The 18,129-nt window shown below is 35.0% G+C and overlaps 1 protein-coding gene across 3 annotated transcripts in view; it reads left to right on the top strand.

The window, feature by feature from the left end:
• Positions 1–11,388, top strand: part of LOC136040988 (mothers against decapentaplegic homolog 4-like) — a 41,719-nt gene extending 30,331 nt beyond the window's left edge. For all 3 annotated transcript variants that reach the window (XM_065725474.1, XM_065725475.1, XM_065725476.1), the window contains 3 exons: positions 2,286–2,412; positions 4,926–5,056; positions 11,201–11,388. In XM_065725474.1, coding sequence (XP_065581546.1) covers positions 2,286–2,412; positions 4,926–5,056; positions 11,201–11,281 — 339 coding nt within the window. In that variant the 3' untranslated portion in view covers positions 11,282–11,388. The remainder of the gene's footprint in view (positions 1–2,285; positions 2,413–4,925; positions 5,057–11,200) is intronic.
• The last annotated feature ends 6,741 nt before the right edge of the window (positions 11,389–18,129 follow it).

Raw genomic sequence — 18,129 nt, 5'->3', positions numbered from 1 at the left:
GCAATTTTGTTTTGTTGCATACACAGCTTAGATACCAATACCAGTTTCCTGTTACCAATTAGATACCAATACCAGTTTCCTGTCTCCAGCCGCTACCATCGCTACCGCACATTGTGTCCCAAAAATAAATCGAGTTTTCATAACTGTATTGGTATCTAAGCTGTGCTCTGGATGGACTAGTATTCCAATGTTATTATTATGCCAGCGGGATGTCTGGTCAATTTAATGTAGTCCAGCAGAAAGCACCTGCACTTCTTGATTGCCATATGCCTTGCCTCCCCTGCCTGGCCCACATTCTAAACACCGTCTTAAAGTAAAGTTGCAATTCATCTCTTTTGATAGTGGAACTTTTCAACATTCTTGAAGAAATATTCTTCTCTCAATCTACAAAGCTTTTTGCCGCTCTTAAAAAAACTCTTTGATTGATTTAGCCTTAAACTCCGAAACTTATCACGAACTCGGGGGACTGCAAGGGCTGAAACCATACAAGCAGTAGTTACTTATTTTGAAGCAATAGTTTGAAGCGATCTTGTTTTGACATCTGAGTTCAAAGTCAAGCTGAGATCTCAATGTGTTAGTTCTTTAGTTAACGTTTTAGAATCGTACTTGATTGGCTGGCTACAACGATGGGAAATTATCTCATAGTTTGTCTTATGAACACTCAGAAATTTTGCTCTTTACTTAAGCCCTTTTTAAAAAAATAGGAGGTACCAGTTGCAGATATTGAGCTGCCAAAGACAGTTTTTTTTTGCGAAACAGGGAAGAACTCCGGTTTCTACTGCTTTTCAAATAGGACTGGAAGTTTTGTTTCAGTTTTGACAAGGCTCTACTTGCTTCCGAGAAGTCCTAGGCAAAGGACAGTGCCGTCAGCTTAAGGAGGCTAATAGTCTTTGCAAATCGGCTTCTAAAACGCCTGTTGCAGTTCCTACTGTCGAAAGAATATTTAGCAAGCCCGAGTTTGTTAAGAATTGGCTGACAACTACCATGGTTGATTTTTGACTAGATTCCCTCTTGTTGTTGACGAGTGAGCAAGACCTCACTGATGCCATTGAGTTGATAAGATTATCCAGTGATGGTCCACTTTGAAGAAGAGGGGAAAACAGATTTAGGCGTTCTTAGTTACGTGCTTGCGCATATGCTATTCCGTTTTAGTTTATTGTTTGTCTCCGTAGAAAAGTATAAATGAAAAAGGATTAATGTGTAGTACATCTGTTATATACTGGGATATAAGAGTCGTCTAAATGAAGAAATATCCCCCTCCCCTTGCTTGTATGCTTCGATACAATCCTGTTTACGTTAACCAGGAAACACTAACAAATTACCAAAGTGGTAATCACAGAGGGTGCAATTAAAGTTTTTGATAGTTTGATGACCAAAGTACTGTTTGGCTAGCATCAGCTTCTGAATAATCGTGAGTTTCAAAAATTGACAATGATAGAAACAAGATAGTAAATACTTGCATCAGTGCATAAATTTATAATTTAGTCGTCAGTGTTGTCAGATACTAGATTTTCTATAAGTATCTTCCATCTTTTTGCAACAAGCCGAAAAGTATACTGCCGTCAAAAATTAGAAATGATGTGAAAGGGAACAGCTCTACTCTTATTTGTTGTATTTCCAGGGGAAAAACCTGCGTGGAGACAAAGGTTTTACCTTGAGTTATTCTATTACACTTGTCTAGTATAAAAAAAAAAAAAAAAAAAAAAAAAAAAAAAAAAAAAAAAAAAAAAAAAAAAAAAAAAAAAAAAAAAAAAAAAATGTAGAATGACATTCAGAATTTGAATAGCTATCTGACAACTTTGTGTCGAGTAGCAAAACATCGTGTTGAAAGTATCAAAATCTAATGAGATTTGCATATGTCTAAAGAGGCGTGTTCAGCATGCAATTCGTCTTGCTTTCGCGACAGCCACTCACACTTTTCCCTGTCTGTGCTCCCCGTCCAAGATCTTTTATTAATCGGCTACTGTTTTTATATGTTTATTTATTTATTTTTATAATATGATATTTCCTGATAAGTCATATATATTCTTATATAAATTTTTCACATAAATGTAAATCTTCTCTTATTTCCTAATGCCTGATGAGACTCCCATAATATGATGGTTAATTATAATATTGTGTAATTATAATATCGTGTAATACTAATAATGATGGTTTATTATATTATTGTTTAATATTTGTGAAGAATTGCTTCGGCTGAGATTCCTAAAGTTTGACGTAGCATTATTTTTTTTTTAACCTCTAGGGGGACTTTTCTTAATCTAATTCCTGTTTTTATTTCCTAGGTGTTTGACCTACGACAGTGCCATCGACAGATGCAACAGCAGGCTGCAACAGCTCAGGCAGCGGCTGCTGCGCAAGCTGCAGCTGTGGCTGGACACTTAACAGGACCTGCGCCAGTTATTGGAATTAGTAAGTCAGGCGAAAATTATTCGGTGTGTTTTAGTTAGTCTCGCTTGTGTGGCAGTTATTTTTGTGCACACCGTAGGTCATGTAGATAACTGGTTGTATACCCTGTTGCTTAATGTCATTTGTGCCTCAAAAACGCACAATGTCAATAACATGAAACAAAAAATAGATACATTTTTGCTTGTTTTTGGCTGATTTGTCAACTGTGCTTTACTTGATTCTGTAAAGAAATATTTAAATGTGTTCCAAAGGTATTAACAATGAACTTTATTTTAAATGTATAAATTAATGATAATGATAACCCGCAATATACAGAAAACTATAGGGAAGAAGAAACCCATACAAGTTAAAAGAAATATTTATGTTAGTACTGCAGAAGAATGTTGCTTGTTTAGTGTTGCTTTTACTACTGTCTTCCTGCGTTCGACTGTTGTTTAATTTGTTTCATACCAATTAAAACTTTTCGAAAAACGGGTATCGCCTAGGAATGAACAGTGAAATTATTGTGTATCTAAAGTGGCATTTACTAATTTTTTGTAGACAGTTCGTGATAACGCATTGTAAATAAGGAATGACATTAATAGTAACCAAAACTCAAAAAAAGGATTTTTATATATCAAAAGAATGGGTTTTTATGCTAGTTCCAAATATATGAGATTTATTAAGATTACTGTTACTCATCTCAGTAGTAAAAAGGGGAAACACTCCCAGAAAGGCAAGGAATCTTAATAAAAATTGTACCTTCACATTCCACATATCTGAGAATCTTACTGTAGAGGTTCCAAGCTCGTATCTCCAAAAATGTGAAATTGTGTATTTTTTGACAGAACAGAAATAACGGATGCCTGATTATTATTATTATTTTCTTTGTTTCTTTTCCCAGGGGGGATCTTAGTGAACCAGTGGTTGTAGGAATATTGGGAGAGGGTTCATTCTAACCGAAGTGAAAATTTTTAGTGCATATTTAAGTGACTTAAATGATTGGAGAGCAACTAGCCCCCCTCCCACTCCCTTTTCTCCCAAATTCGTCTGATCAAAACTTTGAGATAGTCATTTCGTTGAGTATTGTTCAAAAGTCCAATAACTCTGCCTTTGAGGATAACATGACCCCTCCCCCCCACAGCTCCTGGGGGAATTGCTGTAAACTGTAAAATATGCTCATTGTGTACATGTTGTGTTTGCTATTGGGAAGTACACAGACATTTTTAGAATGTGGGGGAGGGTTTTCTGATTTTTGGGGAGGGGTGATTTTTTGTGGGGAGGGAAGTTCCCAGGGCTTAGCTTTTCAGAGAAAATTTTACTCTTGGGAGTATTCCAGAATTCCTATGCTAAGTTTTTTTTTTATTTATCTTACCTTCTCTTTGCCGATCCAACTTTTACATGTGGAGATATTTTGGGAAAATTTTTAGTAGGGTTGGAAGTGTCTGAAGGATTTTTTCTTTGGGGGGGGGGATTTCCGTGAGTTATTCATGAGGGAGTTATGCAACTGGCCACGGGGGAGGTGGATTTCCAGGAAACAATTTCCACGACTGGGAGATGTGTAGCATTATTTGAAAGACGGTCAGAAATTGAAGTCTTTCTCAAATGAAAATATGGTAGGGAAAAATTTCCAAGAGGAATCGTCCACAAGAAATTTTTTTGGGGGAATTTTCAGCGAAGATAGGATTGATCAATATCGGAGAGTTTGCACAATTCTCTGTCTTATGTCGTTGTGCAATCTAGTTCATTTCTTGTATATTATTGACACTATTGAATGCTTTTCACATGTCCATGATATATGCCTCGTTTCACGGCGAAACCATTCAGAATTTTCCAGAAGTCTTCAAGCCTCTAAAGTCTTTAAGTCTCATCAAAGACATATTTTTGGAACCCAAGCTGATTATCTCCAGAAATTCCAGTATCTATCTCGATAAAATAGGGTATTTAAGCATTTTACTAAGGATGCACGATATACTAATCTGCCTGCAAAGTTTGCCTTCATTTAGAGCCTTTCTGTAAAAAAGCCGTACACGCTCTTTGTCGATCTTATGGCCAAGGGAAGCATATTGTCCCCGATATGGCGAGAAAAGGTAATCAGTATAGATTTAATGAAAATAGGAACCTCTTTAGAGGGTTTAAATGCTTTAATTAGATTAGGATGAAGTAGTAGTGTGCATAGCTATGGTGGTCTCAGGCGGCTTGGTGCTGCATAGAGGTGTTAGTAGTAGTATCAGGCTGTCGATCGTAAATTGAAGAAGTAGGTGATACATAAAGTGACGGTAATTGATTCTTTAGACCATTCTCACCTGTAATCGTAACGCTTTTTTTTAAGGAGCATAACATTGGCTCAAGCACATCCATGGGGCCTGTGATTCTTGTGATTTTGGGAGCCTGTTATTCAGTCCCAAGGATTCGTGTTCATATAAATTGCCTGGTCTCACTTATTTAGTAAAAAAAAATCATCCTCTAAGAGAATTTTTTTATGAAATTTTTTTTCGGTAAAATTGTGTTAAACTAGGGATTTTTGTTTTATTTAGATTTGACTGCGGCTGCTGGGATTGGTGTGGATGATTTGCGGCGATTATGTATCCTGCGATTGTCCTTTGTCAAAGGCTGGGGTCCCGATTACCCACGTCAATCAATCAAAGAAACCCCTTGTTGGATTGAGGTAAGCAGTCAAGAAGAAATGATCTCTTAACACCCATATATTTTCTTATTGACGTTCAAATTCATTTTAGGTGTTTTAGCAATTTAAACCTGAAATTACTAATTTTTTTTCATGTTTCACAAAGAATGACTATGTTTAGTATCTTTAGCTAAAATTTAGTTTAAAACTTAAGATCTTTAGTTCAGAAATCAGCAATTCCTAATTTCTATTTTCATAAATGAGAACTTAGTTTAAGCTTTGCTTAAATTAACTTTAAAGTTAATAGTTAAATTGTAACTCGGTTTGTTTAGTAGTAGCACTGCACTATTGTGACAGAAAAGTCATTTTTTTAATAAAATAAAAAACAAAACAAGGAAATAACTACTGCTTTTGATTATAATAAAATGCACATTCAGTGCGCTTGAATATGGGTACGTTCTTTCATGATTGAATACAATAGACGAAACTCGCCCACATGATCAATGTCTTTGGATTGGATAAAGCTCCACCCACGCAATGTCATTGGATGTGGATGCACACTTCCTTGATTGTTTTGTATGATACACAAACAGTCATAATATAAGACATTATCAACAGAACAGCTGAAAGTGGTGCAAACTTTTAATAAAACAATAAATAGCATTTATGCTATAACGCCCCGCCCACGCTTGAGTAGGATTGGATAAAACTCCTCCTGCGCAATGTCATTGGATGTGGATGCACACTTCCTTGATTGTTTTGTATGATACACAAACAGTCATAATATAAGACATTATCAACAGAACAGCTGAAAGTGGTGCAAACTTTTAATAAAACAATAAATAGCATCTATGCCATAACGCCCCGCCCACGCCTGAGTAGGATTGGATAAAACTCCTCATGCGCAATGTCATTGGATTTGGGTGCACACTTCCATGGTTGTTTAATACAATGGACAAACGAAAAATTAAGGAAGAAAAAACGAATTTTAATTTCAACAAAGTAATGAACAAAAATAAAAACAAAACTACAGTTTAGTACGTCTGGGAGCCTTTCTCAACAGAAAAAAAAGGAGAAGTACGACAAAAAGGAAAAAAAAATTAATACATAACACACACACAAAAAAAAACCACTACAACTAAACATACGAAGAAAAAAAATGATAACAATAAATAAATAAGAAATCCAAAGCGAATGTCTATAGTGAAACCATGGGTCACTCTCCTTTGAACAATCAGTGAATAAATGAGAATATTATATACAAACTTTCAGCGCTGATGTTACAAAACTTAAGAAAATACCAAAGCTAACTATAGTCGAATAGACAATTTGACTATAGTCAAATAGTCAAATATGAGCAATCAGTGTATCAATACACTAACTGCTCAGAGGAGAGTGACCCATGGTTTCGCTCTAGACATTCGCTTTGGTATTTCTTATTTATTTATTGTTATTAATTTTTCCTCTTCTTCGTGTGTTTAGTTGTAGTGTATTTTTTTTCCTTTTGTGTGTGTGCTGTTTAAAATAAGAATTTTTGTCGTACTTTTTATTCTCTTTTCCTATTGAGAAAACCTCCCGGACATGGGGCTAAAATATTCGGAATATGTATTTTTTTTAATTAAATTGTAGTTTTGTTTTTATTTTTGTTCATTGCTTTGTTGAAATTAAAACCTGTTTATTCTCCCTTAATTTTTCGTAAATGGAAAGGTAATGTGGTCTAAGAAATTATTTACAATGGACAAACAGTCATAATATAGCACATTATCAACAGAACTTCTCAAAGTAGTACAAACTTTGAATAAAACAAATTTATAACATCTATGCAAAAGAATACTCCGTCAGAAAAAAAACTCATCAGGCCTTGACAAACGATGTAAACAGCCTATATCTCCTTTACCCCCTTATAGATAAAAAAAAATCATTTCGTGGTATTTTCATTATAAAAGGGCTTGTTTCTTCGTATTTTTGTTAAATAAATTGAAAAGACGACGAATTTCTCCTCCTGGGATTCTGAAGAATATGTTAATTGTAGATTGTATATATCAATTTGTAGCTTAAGTTTAGCAATATAACTATATAATGTGGTTTAGGTTTGTTTAATAATTCTAATCCTCCCCTATATCAAAATTTTTTTTATTTATTTATTTTAAAATAATGCCCCTGTTTTCTTCTATATTTCTATTGCTTTAATTAGCAAATTTTTACCGATGAAACTTTATAATATGGTTTAGGTTAAGCCTTAGTTTAGTTTATTTAGTAATTCTGACCTGCCTCTATATTAAAAGTTTTTTTTTCAATGTCTGTATTTAAAATAATGTACCTGTTTTTATATATTTCCATTTGTTTAATTAGTTTAAGTTTAGTAATGAAACTTAATAAAATTGTTTTGGTTAAGTTTTACATTCACTTTGATAAATAGTTTGGACCTTACTTACTACTAAACTTTTTATTCCTCTGTGCTATTAAATATATGGTACCCGTTTTTGTCTTAAGCAACGTAATGTTAAAAAAAATATATTTAAACTCAGAAATCAGCAATATGTAATTTATAGGTTCGTAAATGAGGGCTTGGTTTATCCTTTGCTTAAATTTTAGCTTAAATTTAGTGATAAAACCTTCTAATAAGTACAATCACTTAGCAATTTTGTGTTTTTTACCTTATAATAAGCTTTTAATATTATAATTTAATATATAATTATACATGATATTTAGTTATTAATATAATATGTAAATCTTATAATAAGTAATATTATTTAGTTGGATAGTAATTTTATTCTTTAGTAATTATAACAAGCAACAAAGAGAGATAAAACTAAAAAAAAAAAATTAATAAATTCTCAAACGAGACTGCAGCCAGTAGAGAGAAAAGAGATGAGATTCTAAAATTTTGTCTTTTATTTTAGTCTTTCATCTCTTTTCTCTCTACTGGCCGCATTCTCGTTTGAGGTTTTTTTTGTTGAGTTTTATCTCTCTTTGTTGTTTGTTGTCATGGTTGGCCAGTTCAGCTTAAGAACTTTCTTTAGTAATAAAATTTTATGAGGTTTGTGTTCTTAAATACGTGATACCTCCCTGTAGCTGCAACTTCTGAGGAATAGAAATAAGCTTAATTAATTGGATGTATTAGTTTTATATCTATCCATTCGTCGAGTCAGAATTATGATATTACTCAGACTTTTTCTTAAAAGATGATCTCAACCTCTTTCATTTCCAACGAAAGAATCTTGGTAACTGATTAGAGTGCAAACTCGCCCTAGTGCCAAAAAAATCACCAACGCTATCTTGCGTCTTGCGAAATTATAAGCCTGGCCTAGTATAATTCTTTTAAACTGTAGATTATTCTACCCAAAGCAGCCAAATACTTGCCTTTTTGGACAGTTTGAAATGCAGGTTAGTGTAAACAGTCCAAAACTATTTAACTAGTTGGTCTACCAGTTTGGAGTTACTTAGTAGATAACTTCGAAGACCACACCGCCTTTCCATGACGAAAGTATAATGACCTTTTAATCGACAGTGAACAGTATACAGTGTTCATCATCAGCAGTACAACAAAAATTTTTACTTCTGATGATGAACACTGTACATGTGTTCGAAATATTCAGTTAAAAATTTTTATATCTGTTCACAGTCGATTAAAAGGTTTCATCCCTATTTTGAACTGTTATACTTTCGAAGTTACTTAGTTAATTAATCAGCCAAGATTTTCCTCATCAAACCTAGGCCTACTTTGTGTAGCCTCGATATGCCTACTGAGTGAAATTGGTCCTTGAAACCAAATCAACACGGGTTATTTATTACTTACAGATAGACTTCACATTTAGATGCTATAAATGTACAGATTAGGCTATATCCTTATCATATCAAATATTCACTTCTGTTTGAAATTTTCTGCTTAGTTAGAGACAATGCTTTCGCCATCCACAAGGCCGCGTTTGGTGCCAGTAGTTTTCAATTGCTATCTTATCTATGTTAAATCCCGGAAGATCTAACTCTCATTGGTTACACAATCTCTTTGTTTCCAACATTAAGCATTAAAACATTAAGATTAGTCATCAAGTTTAATCAACATTAAGATCAAATATATTACTTAAACACGACAAATCGATAAAAACCATAAAGAAGAGAGAAACGAAGATGATAACAACCAGTGAAAAAACCGCAGATTATCGTCAAAACCTCGGCTTGACTGTCCTCGGTGCAGAATAATAAAAAATATTGATAAAAATCCAAATTTAAGATAACTACTTCAATAAATATAATATACCTTATTTTGAGAAAGTCTTCCTATTTTAGTTTTGTGTTTGTTTTAAGGTTTGGTATTTATTGTCCATTTGTTATTATTATTATTATTTTTTATTCTGCATTGTGAAAGGTTAAGCGGAGGTTTCACTTTTTTTTTACAGTTTTAGCCAATGATTATACTGGGCAATTATTTGATTTAAGAGTTTTATGTTTGGCAAATTTGCTCATGCCTTCTCATGATTTCCTGCTCGTGTGGTATATATAGACAAACCTCTCGTTCAAACAGTTCGTGGTAACGAACTGTAGTAAGGAGCGACCCGGCTCAATAGTAACCAAAACTCTAAAAATTTGAATTTTGATATCAATAGCTACGTCAAAAGAATCGCATTTTAATGCTGATTTTAAATATACAAGTTTCATCAAGTTTAGTCTTACCCATCAAAAGTTACGAGCCTGAGAAAATTTGCCTTATTTATGAAAATAGGGGGAAACACCCCCTAAAATTCATAGAATCCTCACGAAAATCACACCATCAGATTCAGCGTATCAGAAAACCCTACTGTAGAAGTTTCAAGCTTCTATCTACAAAAATGTGGAATTTTGTATTTTTTGCCAGAAGACAAATCACGGGTGCGTGTTTATTTGTTTGTTTTTTTTTTGTTTTTTTTTTTTCTTTTTCCCTGGGGTCATCGTATCGACCAAGTGGTCCTAGAATTTCGCAAGAAGTCTCATTCTAACGGAAATGAAAAGTTATAGTGCCCTTTTTAAGTGACCAAAAAATTGGAGGGCATCTAGGCCCCCTCCCACGCTCATTTTTTTCCCAAAGTCAACGGATCAAAATTTTGAGATAGCCATTTTGTTCAACATAGTCGAAAACCATAATAACTATGTATTTGGTGATGATTTACTCCCCCACAATCCCTGGGGGAGGGGCTGCAAGTTACAAAATTTGACCAGTGTTTACATATAGTAATGGTTATTGGGAAGTGTACAGACGTTTTCAGGGGGATTTTATTTTGTTTGGGGGTGGAGCTGAAGGGAGGGGGCTATGTTTGAGGATCTTTCCTTGGAGGAATCTGTCATGGGGGAAGAAAAATTCAAGGAAAAGGGCGCATGATTTTCTAGCATTATTATAAGAAAACAATGAAAAATAAACATGAAAACGTTTTTTCAAATGAAAGGAAGGAGTAGCATTGAAACTTAAGACGAACAGAGATTATTACGCATATGAGGGGTTCTAAAAATACTTAAGCATAAAGAGCGAGGTATTTAAAGGAGATAAGAAAAATATAAGATTATGAAAGTTTGTTACGTAAGTTGCTAATTTATAAGTTACGTATATTTTTTACTAATAAAAACGTTCGTTAAAAATCAAAAGTTCTAGTTGCCTTTTTAAGCAACCGAAAAATTGGAGGGTAACTAGGCCTCCTTCTCCACCTCTTATTTCTCAAAATCGTCTGATTAAAACTAAGAGAAAGCTATTTAGCCAAAAAAAGAATTAATGTACAAATTTAATTTTAATAATTTATGTGCGGAGAGCCAAAACCAAACATGCATTAATTCAAAAACGTTCAGAAATTAAATAAAAAACTAATTTTTTTAGCTGAAAGTAAGGAGCGACATTAAAACTTAAAACGAACAGAAATTACTCCGTATATAAAATGGTTTTGTCCCCTCCGCAATCCCTCGCTCTTTACGCTAAAGTTTGACTCTTTGCCACAATTCTACTTTTTAAAACAATTAAAAGCTTTAGCGTAAAGAGCGAGGGATTGCGGAGGGGACAACCCATTTTATATACGGAGTAATTTCTGTTCGTTTTAAGTTTTAATGTCGCTCCTTACTTTCAGCTAAAAAAATTAGTTTTTTATATTTATTTGTACAAGATCCGTGTAAATATAAGTGAAATTATTGCTTAAAAATTTGACTCACTGTATATTTCTTTTCTAGGTCCATTTGAACCGAGCTCTTCAGCTCTTAGATGAAGTCCTGATTTCGATGCCTATTGAAGGACCTCGCCCTCACGAATAAGTTAAAAATTGTCGAGTTATTTTTTTCAGTTTTATTCGATTTATCATGTTATTGATTTATATATTAATGTCATGTTTTTTTTTAATTTTAAAGGATTTTGTTTTCAAGTTGAAGCCTCTTTTCTACTCGTGGTACACTCACATGGTCGGGGAATTGGCAACTTACTAGCTCCAAGTTACTCTGACTCCTACAATTTTGGGTTCCAGCTCTGACCCAAATTATAAAAACTTGGGCTCCTTTCGGTGTGAAATTTTAGGTGGTGAACTCCGACTCGGGGAGCTGTTAAATTACTAGTTCCAAGTAGCTCCGACTCCTGCAATTTTTGGGTTTCAGCTCTGACTGCGATTATTGGAACATGGGCTCCTTTTGGTGTGAAAATTTAGGTGGTGAACTCGGAATCGGAGAGCTGGTAAATTACTAGCTCCAAGTAGCTCCGACTCCTGCAATTTTTGGGTTTTAGCTCTGACTACGATTATTGGAACTTGGAAATCCTTTTGGCGTAAATTTTTAGGTGGTGAACTCGGGCTCGGGGAGCTGGTAAGTTACTTGCTCCAAGTAGCTTCGACTCCTGGAATTTTCGGTTTCAGCTCCGACAATGATTATTTGAAGTTGGGCTCCTTTCGGTGTGGAATTTTAGGTGGCAACTTCGGGCTTTTGCTTTTAATATTAGATTATAGGAGTGAATATTTGCGGAGGCTGATTAAATCCTCTTCTATCAAGATCGTCAACAACAAGCTTTTTGGTTCCCTGCCTTTGTCAAAAGAGACACACAAATCAAGGTGCCGGTTTTCGCAAACATTTTAAATTAGTTATCACGTGATGCAGTTCAGCTTGAAAATACTTTCTTGAGCATTTTTGCTTGAATGTAGCGGGGACCAAATTAAAAAAAGAAATGCCGGTGAAAGGCCAAGCAAAAAATAAGCTAGAATTATATGGCACAAAAAAATAGTTTAAAGTAGTCTAAAGACTTCTTTTCCCCATATTTTTCCAGGCACCTATTTAGAGTTAGGTTGCTTCTAGCTGAGCTTACAGTCAGCGCCATTCACCCCCGTTCCAAACCAAAATAACGAGCCACGTCAGGACTTAAACACCTGTCCAACGGACGAAGAATTTCAAGATAGTCTAATATATCGTTAATAAATATTTCTTAAATTCTTTACGTTTAAAACTATGAAAATCCAAATATCTCAAGTTAAAGTGCCAAGGTCGGTGAAAAATAAAATGGGAGGTCTGAAAAAGTTAAGTGGAAACTTTTGCAACCGTAGAAATTTAAAAATAGAAAAGTCCCTCATAAATAAAAGAAACTTCGTATATTGCCTTTGGTAGTAGTTGCTGCTAAATTATAAAAAATAAATATTTGCAAAAATCAGCAAAACATAAGCAAAAATCATATGGCAAAAAAAAGAAAGTTATGCTTTCCTTTGAAGGTCTAGTTGTCTTTAAAAGGCTACACATTTATAACGTTAAATTTTCACAGTTAAAAGCATTGTCAAATTTAAGTAATTACCTTTAGATGTTAGTCTACATGGTCTCTGATAGATCCCCTGACTAGGATAAACTGGATACAAAAAAGTAGAGGTTTTTTTCGGTGCTTTGAGAAGAATTTAGGTCTCCGTTCCTCATAAGCTCCATCGTTTCTCCTTATCCCCAAAGGGAAATCTTGCTTGTGTGACCTTATAGTGGCAATACGGTAGACCTTTCATGAGTTTTTCTAACCAGAACTGTGATCGCAAACTGCACTGCAGGGTGACCTTGAGGCGTGGCACCCATCGAGGAAATTATAGCCTAGTATATGACATAGCATTTGCACTGGATTCTCATTGACGGATAATTCTTCTGAGTTTTGTTTGTTTTTGTATACTTTTTAGGGCTTAAAAAGCCCTTCCCAGTTAAATTATCTGTTATAGGTTACCTCCCCATAGCACCACTATGTTGGTGGGAATGTATATATAATGAGCCGGGGGCAATAGGATTGAGATTGTCTGTGCAAGAGATCAGCTCTTGTTGATAGAAGAGCATCGCCAAGTACTGAAAGTTGTGTTTTGACCAAGATCATCCCAGGATTGCACAAACTCATCATTCAACTTAAGTTGCACGAGTTCATTCTGCCAACTTATACAGTGTGGTTGTTAATGAAACAACTAATGTGTTAAGCAAATCATAACTAAATGTTGCCATTTGCTATGACAATGTCATAATATTAGGATTTTGTTGTTTTTTTAGACCTATATGGAACATAATACTCAGAAAGGTTTGGAAACTTCGAACAACATATTCAAAGGTAAACGCTTGTAAATGCTATGTTGGATTTTTTATGGCACTTGGTATTAACCAAGTGACATATAGTAATCGCCAATTCTGTCGGTCCCAGTTTTGCTACTTTAGGCACTTCCAGGTAAGCTAGGACGATGAAATTTGGCAAGCGTATCAGGAATCGGACCAGATTAAATTAGAAATAGTTGTTTTCCCGATTTGACCACGGGGGGGGGAGGGAGTGGGGGGCCGGTTAATTCGGAATAAAAATAAAAAAAATGAAGTATTTTTAACTTATGAGCGGGTGATTGGATCTTAATGAAATTTGATGTTTGGAATGATATTGTGTCTCAGAGCTCTTATTTCAAATCCCGACCGGATCTGATGACATTGGGGGGAGTTGGGGGGGGGGGAAACCTAAAGTCCCGGTTTTGCTGCTTTAGGCTTTTCCAGGTAAGCTAGAACTATGAAATTTGTCAAGCTTATCAGGGACCGGACCAGATTAAATTAGAAATAGTCGTTTTCCCGATTCGACCATCTGGGGGGGGGGAGTGGGGGGCCGGTTATTTCGGAAAAATAGAAAAAATGAAGTATTTTTAACTTATGAGCGGGTGATTGGATCTTAATGAAATTTAATGTTTGGAATCATATTGTGTCTCAGAGCTCTTATTTTGAATCCCGACCGGATCTGATGACATTGGGGGAGTTGGAGGGGGAAAACCTAAAATCTTGGAAAACATTTAGAGTGGAGGGATCGGGATGAAACATGATGGAAAAAATAAGCGCAAGACCCAGATACATGATTGACATAATCGGAACTGATTCGCTCTCTTTGGGGTAGTTGGGGGGGGGAGTAATTCTTAAAGATTAGAAAAAATGAGGTATTTTCAACTTATGAACGGGTGATTGGATCTCAATGAAATTTGATGTTAAGAAGGATATCGTGTCTTAGAGCTCTTATTTTAAATCCTGACCGGATCTGGTGACGGGGGCGGGGAGTTGGGAGGGGGAAACCTAAAACTCGGAAAACACTTAGAGTGGAGGGATCGGGATGAAACATGGTGGGAAAAATAAACACAAGTCTTAAATAGATGATTGATATAAACTGAACGGATCCGCTCTCTTTGGGGTAGTTGGGGGGGGGGTATTTCTGAAAAATAAAAAAAAAATGAGGTATTATTAACTTACGAATGGGTGATCGGATCTCAATGAAATTTGATATTTAGAAGGATATCGTGGCTCAGAGCTAATTAGAGGATCTGTTTTTCATGATCTTCCACGATGCTGCAACAAGTACCGTTCACCCAACCACCCACAGGCGGCGTGCGAAAGTTCTTTCCTGAAATTCTCTCGATGTGATGGTCCTCATGAGCCAGTACATGATTCGCCATGTCAAATGCAGCCCAAATGCGTAAACTGTGATGGGTCCCATATTTTGTATAGCCTACGGTGCCCAATTCTATGTCATATTGTTAACAGCAGAAAGAAAACCCCAAACAATAAATGAATGAATTGAACGTTTCTATAGTTTCATATAACATAAATGGCACCAAGGATATAGATGACTCAATTGACTATTTGATTTCTATTAATAACATTGTATGCCTGCAGGAGCATCTGCTATGTACTTCTTCAGTTAATTTCCTAAACCAAAGCAAAGATCTTTTTCATTTTGTAGTGAGTGCTGGACGTACACGTGGTCACCCTTCCAGTGGGCTTGCGTGCATGGTAAATAAAAGACTGTCCCATTTATCTCCAGTACAGTAATTTTCAAATAGACATTTTTTTGGCTGTCCGGCTAGGCAATACTATGACAGACTGAGCCGGGACACAGAATTCCGGGGCAGGCGTTTTATCAATGGACACAATCATCTTTTCATTAATAGGTTTAGCCGACAGAATTGATTAATGACCCCAAACTTGTTCCTGAGCTTGTTTGCGTTTCGTAGGATTGCTCAAATTAGGTAGAATCTTGGAGATAATCACAGTGGCATGATTTTCGTTGTTGCGAGACGAAAGGGATTGTAAATTGGTTTTGTAAGACACCATTTTAGAAGACATAATATTTAAAATCTGTTCACAGCTATTTACTTTCACAGCTAGTCTAGAATATGCTACCACTGGTACACAGGGGACTTCAGTAGGCATACAAATAACATAGTAAGGAATATCCAAGTCATCATTATCACACTTACGTAGCAGATCAAGAATGTTCTTATCATTATTCGAAGCCGCCTTAGCACCAATACGCTTTGTAGACTGGATATCATTGTTAACTGTGTACCAAAGTTTCACCTTTTCAGAAGAAATTACTGATCCATCAAAAAAAAAAAAAAATCAATGACATGCTTAATTATCACCTCATCTTCGATTCCAGATTCGAAATTAGTCTGTATGAAATTTAGCTCGGGTGAGTAAACAAGTTTCCTGTCACCCACCAATTGCATGCTATCGCTGTCTACATCAGACATAATTCGATAAAAGTTCATAAACTCAAATTCTCGATGTTCAAAGTTTATCTTTTTGAGGGAAAAATTTTCCAAGAAAATTGATTGTAAATTATTTGAGAAAATCCAAAGTATACTCTTCACGCGATTTAAAAAGGTAGATATAGCTTAAGAGGTCCACAAAATAGAATAAAAAGTCATTTGGTCAGAAAAGGATGTCCAATTTCGTCTATAAACCCATTTCACTGCACTTTGCTAGTAAATAGACGCAAGGGGGGCGATATTAAATCTCCCTCTTTCCAGAAAATGCAGCTGTAAGTCAACTTCAATTGGCAATGTTCCTTACGCCTTTAGTCAGTATGCCAGTGAACCGGTCAAACAAGTTAACTTGGTAAAGTAGAAGCACTGAATTAACAAATATCGAAAAATAGGTCAAGTTCAAATTTCAAACAAGATTTCAATTTATAATCCTTTTAGCTAGCTAGGTATTATCTCAATGAACTCTGAGTAAGTTTTTCTTCTTCTATATATTTATATTTTGCTGAGGATGGCCCTTGGACATATGGTCGAAATATTCCTTCAAGTTAGATTTTTACTGTCTTATGGAAAGGATTCCCTATTGTTCTTCTTATTTTTGATGTTTGTATCCCCTTTTAACATTCATTTTGGAGAGTTTATTATACTAATTTTAAAATCTTATTCGTATAGGGTGTTTCTTTTCAAAATTTTTTTTATGACTATTGTCCTTAACATTTCTGATAATAGTTTATCAGATCATCCCGATTCTTACTTGCTTGTTATTTATATGATTTTCTTTAGAATACCCCTCTTTGTGTTTTTATCAACTAGATTAATTTTATCAGGAAGTCTACGAGTTTTAATTGTTATAATAGTTTTGAAATGTTGACTCGAGCAACTATTTTTTTTTATTGCTAATCTTTTTCCTTTTTCGGTTGCTCTTACCTTTTTTATTTTTGGCTTTGACTCCGAAATGCGAATCCGACATATCTTGGCTTGTGATAGGCTTTTTAGAAAATAAAGCTTATTTTCAGGAGAAATTATGTGTTTTAGCATCCTGAAACTAGATGTCTAATTTTTCTTTGAAACAGTGACATCAAACAAGCGAGAAATATAGTAAACATCTTAAGAAAGTAATTACAATTTTTTAATCGGTATTTTGCTTCATCACTGATAAAGAAGGAAACAAAAGTACAGTAAAAATGGCTTATTAGTTCAAGCTGAATTTGGTTCTGGATGTGCCATACGAAAATTACAATACCGATTAAATACTGCTGAAGACTTAAGGTAAGAACATACCACCTTTATTTATTTTTCATTGTGTATTCAGTGTCCGTAATAAACATGTTTCCGAAAATTAACTATCAGACATCTTGAAAACACGTTTAGGCCCGCCTTTTCACCCCTGTCCCCTAAAGAATATCCTATGCCCTTTGACTCCAGGATGTAGACCCTACTTATCTCCCTCTAATAACAATACTGGAGCTATGTCCATATATCCATTAAAAATATGCGAATAAAATCACAACCTTCTCAATCAGTTTTTTTCAAATTATTGTCTAAATATAAAAATAATAGCAAGATAAAAAGCAAACAACAAAATAGCTCTGAAAATTATTTACAGGGAGCACAGTAGATTAGTGGTGTGAACAAATGTACCTGAGATGGTTGCGCTCAGTTTTCTAGCCCGAAGGGTTGATGTATTATGACCCAGGATAGCGCGCGTTATGAATAGTTTAAATAACTTCTTTCAGTAGCTCCTGAATACCTCTTTCCCTTATCATATTTTCTGCAGTTGAAAATGGGGTGATATACTTCTTGGTTTCTCTCACAGATGAATTTAGTGACTATCATTTAAAGAGGTGCCCAAGCCAAGCAAGCTATTGAATATATGAAGATATTAGTAGAACGCGTCATTTCCCAATCACAGCAAAATATCAGAGGTTTTCACCCATAATTAGGTTAGTTTACTTTTAAGCTCCTAAGAGCATTAATTGGACCCACAGGTCCTGTTATCTGTCATTTCGCTGAACTTCGACCTTTTTCTCATAATAGTGACCTAGATTTAATATTTCTATTTGCCTTTTGCTACAAAAATCCGGCAACAGTGGAATTATTTTAAGAAAAGAA

Source organism: Artemia franciscana, chromosome 21, assembly GCF_032884065.1.
Source record: "Artemia franciscana chromosome 21, ASM3288406v1, whole genome shotgun sequence".
Taxonomy (NCBI): domain Eukaryota; kingdom Metazoa; phylum Arthropoda; class Branchiopoda; order Anostraca; family Artemiidae; genus Artemia; species Artemia franciscana.
The sequence above is the reverse complement of the archived record's forward strand: the minus strand, read 5'-3'. Positions and strand labels throughout refer to the sequence as shown.